At 42.2% G+C, this 10,684-nt stretch overlaps 2 protein-coding genes across 2 annotated transcripts; one reads left to right on the top strand and one right to left on the bottom strand.

Moving 5' to 3' along the window:
• The first annotated feature begins 3,575 nt into the window (after positions 1 to 3,575).
• Positions 3,576 to 4,532, top strand: LOC131482424 (olfactory receptor 1E5-like). The gene has a single exon (XM_058676451.1). It carries the CDS (start codon positions 3,582 to 3,584, stop codon positions 4,530 to 4,532), a length of 951 nt encoding a protein of 316 aa, XP_058532434.1. The 5' UTR covers positions 3,576 to 3,581.
• A 4,753-nt stretch (positions 4,533 to 9,285) lies between these two features.
• LOC105942279 (olfactory receptor 1L6) lies at positions 9,286 to 10,224 on the bottom strand. The gene has a single exon (XM_012929412.2). The coding sequence runs from the start codon at positions 10,222 to 10,224 to the stop codon at positions 9,286 to 9,288; it is 939 nt and encodes a 312-aa protein (XP_012784866.2).
• Positions 10,225 to 10,684: the final 460 nt, after the last annotated feature.

Raw genomic sequence — 10,684 nt, 5'->3', positions numbered from 1 at the left:
TCCTAGAACATTTACATCAACAACATTTCCTCATTAACATAACAAAGTTTAGCGTAATTTCACATTTTGACAACACTTTCATGCAATCCAAATAGCCAAATTAGTTATTAACTTTTCCAGAAGAGAGATATAGCCTGTCACATATCCAGGGACCCAGCTAGAAATCTCAAAAGTCATATGAATTAAACCTATCAATCAATTATGCCAGTAGGCCTTAAAATATCTGGTCAAATAAGATTCCTTAAAATCATGAAATAGTATCTACCCATTTAATCAGGGTGAATCTACCAGATATACATCAGATTTATTCATAGTTATTGAGTGACCGTTCGAATTTTTCAGAGCAAGTACATATTCAAAAACATCCTTAACTCTCTTACAGCTCAGATCGTACCAAACAATCAGAACTAAGCAAAGACAGTCGAGAACAGAAGGGGTTCCTTTACTAAAGCACAAAATGTGTGTCTCCTTGGCTAGTCACCAAGAAAGAAAGAATAACTTGAAGAAAAGAATTAGCACATACAATCACCTGGTAATTAGGAACAATTTAACAGAGTCAGGGCCTGGGACAAAAAGAGAACTTGCTGGAGTTGTCTACAAAATAGACAGAGTCCCCAGTTAAACAGAAACCATTAAAAGGTATTTCAGGGTTTTTTTTTTAACATTTCAAAATTAAATATCAACTATTTACTAGTATATAGATATACATGCTAGCAAACTTTGTTGCTTTAACAAAGAATTAAATTCCAATTCTGTGTCAGTGTACATTAGGTATTAATGCTAAATAAATTTTTAGAAAATTCTGTGAGCAATATTTTAGATGTAGTCAAATTTATCATACACGAATCTTACAAAATATATTCCTTTCAAGCCTTCTTCAATTTTGAAGTAAAAGGCAGATTCTTGGCCTACTTCTGCAACAATGCCTCCAGCTAGCAGATAATAGATCAAGTACTTGGGTCTTGCCATCCTGTTGATCCATTATCTGCTACCTCCCAAGATGCACTACTAGCCAGAAGCTGAATGGGAAGCAGAGTAGTCAGAATTCGAGTCAGGAACTACAACTGGTGACTTAACCACTGTGTTAAATCCCTGCTCAATATAATGCTTTAAAATATATATATGCACATTAGAACTACTGAGTCTAACTAATTAACATATATCAGCTCACACCACTTTTATCATCTCGATGATAATAATAAATCACTCTCAGAATTTTTGAAGGACACAATGCTGTATCTTGTTAACGTTGGTGGCCATGTTGCACAGTAGCTCTCCTCCACTTCCTCCTTCTATGCCATGGAAATATTGTATTCTTTGGCCAACTTTCCCTAACATAGCCTCTGCAACCAAATTTTGGAAGTCCAAAAATTTTCTCACCATATAATTTTGACTCTTGATAATTTTTATTATGTTTTTTGAAAAATTCTCTCTAAAAAAATGCTCTCTGTGAAGCCTGTTCTCATGCAATTTGAGGACTGAGTTTCTTCTTAAATTAGTGTTGATCAACTGTTGTGCAGAAGCTGGGACCCCACTGTATCTATGACTCTTCCAAGAAACAGGATTCATATAAAGCAGGACACCGTGTGGTGACTGCAAATCCCCCTCTCAGATCTGCTTGTTTGCTGGTTTGCTTGTTTGCTCATCAGTGGCATAAAGAAAGAACATCAGAGGGTCTCTGGATGCCTCCACGGTCTGCTCTGAATGGAGCTGTGCAGGAGATGAGAGCAGCCATTGCCCAGTGTTGTTGGCAGAAACCTGAAGGTGGTTCTTGGGCGAGCGATCCACTGCTGAGTCCTGAGGCCCTGCAGCTGTTGGAACGGAGGAAACAACCTTGCTGGCCACAATATTAGTAATGCTAGTGTTTGGGATAGTGGCAAATAAAGGAAGAGCAAAATCCTTTGATGAGAGTAAGCCTTGGGGGATTGGTCCATTTCATTGTAACGCAGAGAATTAAAAAGTGCTCTCATCCAGAAGGGTTAAGGGCCAACCTTGGCAGATGCCTACAGAAGTAGCCTTTCATTTTATTCTGCACTCTGGTTAGGGATTTTCAAACATCTCTTTTGTTTGTGCTGATGTAATCCTGAATCTTAATTAACTATATTAAGATGATTTCAGATGTGAAAATTCAGGGTTATTGAAATTGGTCTATAATTTTTTCTTTATATTTCTTTTCGTTTCCTCATTAGATTATACAGTTTTTAGAATACAATTTTATGTTCTGGAATGCATTAAATAGAGCCAGGGGTTTATTTGTTCTTTAAAAGTTTGAAAAACTTAAACATTTCCTCAACCAAGAGATTTTAAAAATCGTAATTTACACACAGAACACAAATCTCTTTTTTACAGTTTTCTTTATTTCAAAGGCTGAGCAAGGGGGGTTGGAAAAGAAAAAAGGAGAGTTGGGGAGAGAGTGAAAGATCATTCTTCACATGCCTGTAATGAGCAGGGCTGGGCCAGGCAGGAACCACAGCTTGAGGATCCTGGAACTCAGACTTGGTCTCACAAGGACCAATCAATGGATGCATCACCAGCTGCATCCCAGGAGTATCATGAACTGGAAGCTGGATGGGAAACAGCATGGATTACAGGTATCCCAAGCTGGTCTTAAATGCTGCGCTAAATACCTGCACCTAGAGTAAAAACTTAGGTGTACAGTTCATTGAACTTGACACCCAGGTACCCACTATAGAGAGTATGATATAGAATGTTTATATTATCTCCGAAATCTCCCTCATACCTCCTCCTCGTCGGTATACCCACCTGCACCCAGATGTACCCATCCCTGTATTCATATCATCACAGATTAGATTTGACAGCTCATGAACTCCAAATAAATGGATTCAGACAATTTTTTTACCTGAGTCTGGACTCTTTCATTTACAATGTCTTTGAAGATTACTTCATGAAAAACAAAACTCTGAAACTAGGGCAGATTTGCTGCTGGATAACTCTGAGACCTTAGACAAGTTACTTAATTTATGAAAGTATCACATGCTTTGTCTAAAAAAATAGCCAATAGTATTCATCTCATCCTGTTGTTACAGAGAATAAGTCAGTTCATGCATCTTAAACTTTCATTACAACTTTTTTTTTTCTGTTTGGTAACAGAAAACACCTGCAAATGTTGACATGCTCTTAATATCAGTACTACTATCATATAATCATCACCACCATCACTCCTGAGTGATAAGAAGGTGACTGGCTTTCTGATGAGCTTATTAACTGTGTTCCTAAGCTAGAATGCTTTCTAGCACTACTTCTTATCTACTTTTAGACCATGTGATCTGACTTTAATCATAGTAGTCATGGAATTTTCTCATATATCCTGGAATATCATTGAACATATTCCAAAGTGGATGTGTTTTCCATTTTTTCTTTATGTAAATTATTTATATACCTGAGACAGGACAAATTAAGCACTGAAAAATATCCTTGTGACTGTAACTTGAGAATATTTAAAAATACCTTTCTGAAAGTTTTAAAATGTGTATATTTATGTGAATATGTATATATATTTATGTACGTTGAACTCTTCATACAAATTATTCTTAATTTTAACAAAGGTTTTAAAAAGCAACATGGAAAGAGGAAACCAAACTGTCACCTCAGAGTTCATTCTCATGGGTTTGCCTATTGAACCAAATCAGCAAAACCTTTTCTACGTCCTGCTCCTGGCCATGTACCTGACAACCGTCCTGGGAAACCTCCTCATCATTGTCCTCATTATACTGGACTCCCATCTCCACACGCCCATGTATTTGTTTCTCAGCAACTTGTCCTTCTCTGACCTCTGCTTCTCCTCTGTCACAGTGCCCAAGTTGCTACAGATCATGAACGGTCAGATCTTACCCATCTCCTACCCAGAATGCCTGACCCAAATGTACTTCTTCCTACTTTTTGCAGACCTGGAGAGTTTCCTGCTTGTGGCCATGGCGTATGACCGCTATGTGGCCATCTGTTTCCCCCTGCACTACACCAGCATCATGAGCCCCAAGCTCTGCCTCTGTCTGGTGGCGCTGTCCTGGGTGCTGACCATATCCATCTCTTTGTTGCACACCCTGCTCATGGCCAGACTGTCTTTCTGTGCTAGTAATATGATCCCTCATTTTTTCTGTGACATGTCAGCTCTGCTGAAGCTGTCTTGCTCTGACACTCATGTTAATGAGATGATGATACTTATCTTGGGCAGTCTTGTCATTATTGTTCCATTTCTGTTGATATTTTCATCCTATGTGCGAATTGTGTCTTCCATCTTCAAGGTCCCTTCTGCTAGAGGCATCCGCAAGGCATTTTCCACCTGTGGCTCCCACCTCTCTGTGGTGTCCCTGTTCTATGGGACAATCATTGGCCTCTACCTGTGCCCTTCAGCTGACAGTTCTCCTGTGAAGGATACGGTCATGGCTCTGATGTACACTGTGGTGACCCCTATGCTGAATCCCTTTATTTATAGTCTGAGGAATCAGGACATAAAGGGAGCTTTGGGAAGGATCTTTTCAAAGAGAACAATTCATTCTTCTTTGGGGCAGTGACTCTATAAAGAGTCAGACTTGTTTCCAGACAGTAGATCTACCTTTGAAGATGAGTGGTATTCTGAATAACTCAGCCCGACCCAAGCTTGGCATTGCCAGTGGAGCTCCCACAGTGCCACTAGGGGGAGCTTTCCCAGGTTTCACGAAGGTCCACCACTGTTAAGTTTAACCCTGTGACTCAGATACAATGTAGACATCATGAATATTCTATCTATGAATATCCCTCCAACCTTAGTGTTTATTATACTAAAAAATTGTGTGGTGCTTTCTAATTCTCTAAGAAATTAATTCAAATTTCTCAGTCACTTTAGTGCTTTGATTTTGCCAAACATATCCAATGAGGAATATTGCCCAATTGATTATGTATGTGATCATATTTTCTTTTCTTACCAGTTCTGTTTTCTTTTTGTGTGTTGATAATCTACTTCATCAGTAATCATGTTATTAAATTATCTTTATAAATTAACTGTATCAAAAATTTTCAGTTAATTAAATATTTCTTTTGGACATCTATGTTTTAAAGTTTTATTTTATTTTAATTGACAAATAATAATTAAATATTATTATGTGGTATAGTATGATGTTTTCATATATGCACGCATTATGGCATGCCCACTAGCAATATGTACATTTTGGATTAGAATTATTTTGAGAAGGGAATCCAGGTAAGTCTGAGCAGCGGCATGGATGTCTGGATCCCCCAACCATGTACCTATGGCTAAGGGTACCCGTGCCATGCCAGGCTTCCTGCTGGGGATCCTAGCCCCCATCCACTGCTGCTAGGTGAGGGGAAGGTCCTGGGTTTGTGGGTGGCCAGCAGGCGAAGCCCTTGTGGGCAGTGAGCTCTAGGGTATTGGGGGTATGGATATCTGTGGATAAGGCCACTGTGTGTGTAGGTGAAAAATGAAATCTGAGGGACACCCAACAACAAGGCCACTGTACTTGCAGGTAAGCAAGGGGACTGAGACGTGGTGGTTTGGAGGGGAGAGACCTGAAGATCTTTATGGGTCAGACTGATACACCAGTCCACATGGAAGACCTGGGTTGGGCTTGTTAGTATGGAGCATGGCTGACCACCACACGCCAGCACACACGCAAGCTATGGCTGGGGAGTCCCAGTACCTGACAGTGAGTTTCAAGGGATGGGTCCACATTAAACTAGGCCATGACATTAACCAGCATGCAAGAGAACCAGGTCCAGGGGTGGATTCTGTGGGGGATATGTGGGGCCAACCCTATGGAATTACAAGTCTCACTGATTAGCTTGAGAGTTGGGATGATGATGGACTGAGCTAGGTGTGACCATGGAACTCACTGATACTCACCGGTAATGAGGCTGGGAACAAATGGGGTAGGTCCAGGCTGCAGCACCTGCATGAGCACCCTAAAAGAGGGTGTGAGGCAGGCCAGGCTGCACCAGCTCATACAAAGGCTGGGATGGATGGGGCAGGCCATGTCGGGCAGAAACCTGCTGGCAAGTGTGAGATCTGGGTCTGGGAATGGCCCAAATGGGGGGACCTGGGAAACTCCCCGAAAGAGTCATAGCTCCTGCTGATGAGCATGTGGTCCAGGCCTGGGTGTTGGGCAGACTGGACAGGGTAGCTCCATCTGTTGGCAAATGTGGGAATTAGTTTTGGAATGGAGTGGACCAGGCAGTGCCAAGCAAGCCATAGCCCACTGGCAAGTGCAGAAACCAGGCTGGAATGCAGGTCATGCCAGGCTTGGCTGCCACACCTACTAGTTTACAAGAGCCAGGGATGATAGCAGACTGAGTAGGGCCAGGTTGCAGCACCCACCAGAGAGAGTTGGGACTGGGGGCTGGCTGGGCAGGCCAGGATGCAAAATCTAAAGGCAAAGACCAAGACAGATGAAAGGCTATGTCAAGCTGGGTCAGAGCAACCACTACCACACACAAGATCTGTGGCTGGGATCAGGCTTGACTGGGGGACTAAGAGAATGCCCTGGCTGGGTTGTGGGTCCCACAGGTGAGTGTAGGGGCCAGAGTGGAGGCTGTATTCTGGTCTGGACATGGATACAGACTCCCTCAGCATGGGGCTGGACTGGGTCTGGGGATGAAAGCTGATACATCAGAAATAAAGAATACAGTGGAGTAAATTAAAAGTACAGTGGAAAGTCTCCAAAATAGAATGAAGGAGGCAGAAGAAAGAATCTCAAAATTAGAAGATAATTCCTGTCACCAGGGGGAAATAAACAAAAAACTGGAAGCAGAGCTGGATCAGGTGAAAAAGTATTAAAGAATTGAAAGACGCTATTAAGAGGCCAAATATAAGAGTTATTGGAGTCACAGAAGGTGCAGAAAGAGAAACTGGGTTTACAAATGTATTCAATGCAATAATAAGGGGGAAATTTCCCTAATACAGAGAAAGAATTGGGAAACAACATCCAGGAGGGGCACAGAACTCCCAACAGGCTTGACCTAAAGCAATCTTCACAACACAGCACATGATAATCTAGCTCTCTTCAATCGAACATAAGGAAAAGATCCTTAAATGTACACATAAAAAAATCAATTGACATATAAAGGAATGCCAACTAAACTCACAGGAGACCTCTCACAGGTAACTCTACAGGCCAGAAGAGAATGGAGTGACATATTCCAGATTTTAAAAGAAAAAAATTGTTGGCCCAGGATAACTCACCCAGCAACACTTTCCTTTGTCTTTGAAAATGAAATAAAATTCTTCCACAGTCAAGAAAAGTTAAAAGAATATGCCTCTTCCAAACCTGCCCTACAAAGAATACTTAAAGATGTTCTCTTGACAGAGAAGAGGAATAGCACCCACCAAAACCAAAGGCAAATGTGAAGAACATCCCAGTAAAATGACAACAGAAGACTAAATCAGTGAACAACACATTGCTAAAATGACAGAACCAAATTACCACCCATTCATACTAATTCTGAATGTAAATGTCTTAAACTCATCAACCAAACATCATAAATTAGTAGACTGGATTAAAATAACAAAACCCATCTTTGTTGCCTACAGGAGACATTATCTCACCAACAAAAAATTATCTCACCAACAAAGATCAGCAGAAACTATATCTCACGGATTTTTACTTTTTTAAAATTTCATCTCTTCAAAACACTTTCTTCTGATTAAATTCTTCAGTGACTCATAGATCATACAGAAGCATCATTTTCTTCAAGAAGGTTCTTGATTTTCTTTTTCATTTCTTCAGCAAGGTATTAGTCATTCAGTAACATGTTATTTAATTTCATGGTGTTGTTAATTTCTTTTTTTCTTTCTGTTATTGTTTTTTGTGGCTTTTCATTTAAGGGGATGCATCGTAACTGTAATGGAGACTATCGTATCCAGATGTGAAGATACAATGAAGTATGCATCTCTACTTCCAGATCAAAGATGGACTCCCAGTTTAACTATTTACTATAATTTGACAATAGGATGCTGGACTCTGTTCCATTGTCCATGCCCGCAATGATGGACATATGACTGTGTATGAAGAAGTATAATGCAGTAATAATATAGGAGAACTCAATGAGAGGGCAGGGGATTGGGGAGGGGGTAAGGGAAATCCCAGGGCCTATGGAGCTCTATCATAAAATACTACTACTAATAATAATAGAAGTAAAAATTTTAAAATCACATGGATATTAAAAATAATAATAAATGAATTGATCTTTAAAAAAACATTGTTTCATTCACAAACACTACAGGGTGGCCCAGAGAATATCCTAAGTTCACATATTTGGCAACAAAGGAGTAGAATCCATTTATGACTCCCAGGGAGGTGTTCTCTCCTACTTCTTGGAATATTCTCTGCAATTATTTTATGCTTTTCATTTATTCTCTTACCAAGTCTAATATTTGAGCATCTTGAAGGCCTGTGTGCTCCTGTCTTTATAATGCCTCATTCAGTACCTTGCAGCTGTTAGATGTAGAAAAGATATGTATTGATTTCATTTGAATGCACTTTCGTGTTTCTTGAAAAGAATTTATAGCTTTAAAAATTCAACCTTCAACTTTCTTGATAATGCCAGTATGGACTTTGTTTCTTCTTTAAAAAAAAGTGCTTTTATTCTGAAAGTAATAAATACTTGCCGCAAAATGCCTAAGCAACAAAGAAATGAATCCAGTGGTGGGTCTCTAGTGTGTTCTGTTCTCTCTCCTAAAGGCAGCTGAAAGTTAGGGGGCGCTACTACAGACATTTTTTCCCAAGTTATATTTCATGTTTATTTGAAAGGCAGAGTTACAGAAAGGAGAGATAGAGAGACAAAGACATCTTCTGTTTACTGGCTCACTCCTCAAATGGTAGCAATGAGCAGAACTGAGCCAGGCTGCAGCCAGGAGCCAGGAGCTCTCTCCAGGTCTCCTCTGTGAAGCCGAGGACCTCAGCCGTCCTCTGGTACTTTCCCAGGCCACAAACAGGGAGTAGGATAGGAAGTGGAGCAGCTGGGGTATGAATCAGCTCCCATATGAGATCCGGGCGCAGGCAAGTTGAGGATTTTAGCCATTAGGCTACTGTATCAGGCCCTGTCTTTATCTATCTTAACAGGTGCATTTCTGTCAGTTTACTATTCATTTATTGACATTGGTAGAGATGTATTTTTCCCTTACTAAATACTTTAAATCTTGATGTAGGTAAATAAACTGATTTTTACTTTCTGACAAATATACAACCTATTCATGTGTATATCTGATAATGATTAGAAAGGCTTTTCTACCCCAAATCGTATCATCCCATATTTTCCTTTAGCTCTTGTTCACCCTCATGCCTCTTGAGTCTTCCACCCAAACCCCCTTTTGAGGGCGCCCTTAACCTCTTTGTTTCGAAGGCTGTATATGTAAGGGTTCAAGGTCGGGGTCACCACCGCATAGACTACGCTGGCCAGTCGGTCATAGCGGGCCGAATAGGCAGACGATGGCCGGAAATAGACAGAGAGGACAGATCCAAAAAATAGCAGCACCACTACCAGGTGAGCCCCGCAGGTGGAGAAGGCGCGGCGCCGGCCCCCAGCCAACCGAACCCCAAGAACCGCCACCAGGATGCGCCAGTAAGACAGGGACACAAGGAGCAGCGGGGTCAGCACCACGGCCAGGCCCTCCGAGAAGATGGCAGTCTGTGCTGCGGATGTGTCCGAGGTGGCCAGGCTCAGCATCACAGTCATGTCGCAGAAGAAGTGGCGCACAGGGGCGGCGGGCGGGTAGGCGAGAGCAGAGATGAGCAGTGTGTGGAGCAGCGAGTGCAGGTGCGCCACAGCCCAGGACGCCGCCACCAGCGCCGTGCAGCGCCTGGGTGTCACCTGGGCACCATAGTGGAGCGGCCTGCACACTGCCACAGCACGGTCATATGACATGGCCGCCAACAGGTAGCTCTCAGTGATGCCCAGGGCCACGAAGAAGAACATCTGGGAGAAGCAGGCCTGGAAGGACACAGCCTGGCCCGGGTGCAGCAAGCCGGCCAGCAGCCGGGGAACCGTGACGGTGGTAAAGCACACATCCACGACGCTCAGGTGACCCAAAAAATAATACATGGGGGAGCGCAGGGCACTGTCGGTCCTCACCAGCACCACCATACTCAGGTTGCCCAGGGCGTTGAGCAGGTAGACATTAAGGAAGAGCAGAAACAAGAGCGGGTGGGCGTCTGCACCATCCATGAGACCAAGAAGGATGAATTCTGGGGCTGATGTGAGGTTGGCTAGAGCCATGGAGTGCATGGAGGCGTGCTGATGCTGTGGGGAGATGAGAGAGCAACAGGGCTAAGTCCTGGGACTCCCATGATGCTCCATCTGTGAGGCTCTGTGGATGGATGATAGATAGATAAATGATAGATTAGAGTTTTGATTCCTGTTGCTAAAACCATACTGCTGGTCCAATAATCCAAATTTTACAAGTAAACAAATTCTCAGATGGCTAAATGTCAAGCTTCAGAGTAAATCAGACCTGGGTTCAAGTCCTGGCTCTACCTCTCTGAGCCTCAATATCTTCTCCCTTAGTGGGGAAAATATAAATCATTACCCCCTGCTTGACTGCGGGATGAAGTGCCTAAGAAGTTTAAAGTATTTGTCACTGTGCCTGGTGCAGAATAAGCCTCAGAATTATCTAATCCTCTGTCATCTATTGTCAGCCATCAAGCAGTCATCCATCTCCATCCAAGCATCCATCATC

Source organism: Ochotona princeps, chromosome 17 (genome assembly GCF_030435755.1).
Source record: "Ochotona princeps isolate mOchPri1 chromosome 17, mOchPri1.hap1, whole genome shotgun sequence".
NCBI classification, from domain to species: domain Eukaryota; kingdom Metazoa; phylum Chordata; class Mammalia; order Lagomorpha; family Ochotonidae; genus Ochotona; species Ochotona princeps.
The sequence above is the reverse complement of the archived record's forward strand: the minus strand, read 5'-3'. Positions and strand labels throughout refer to the sequence as shown.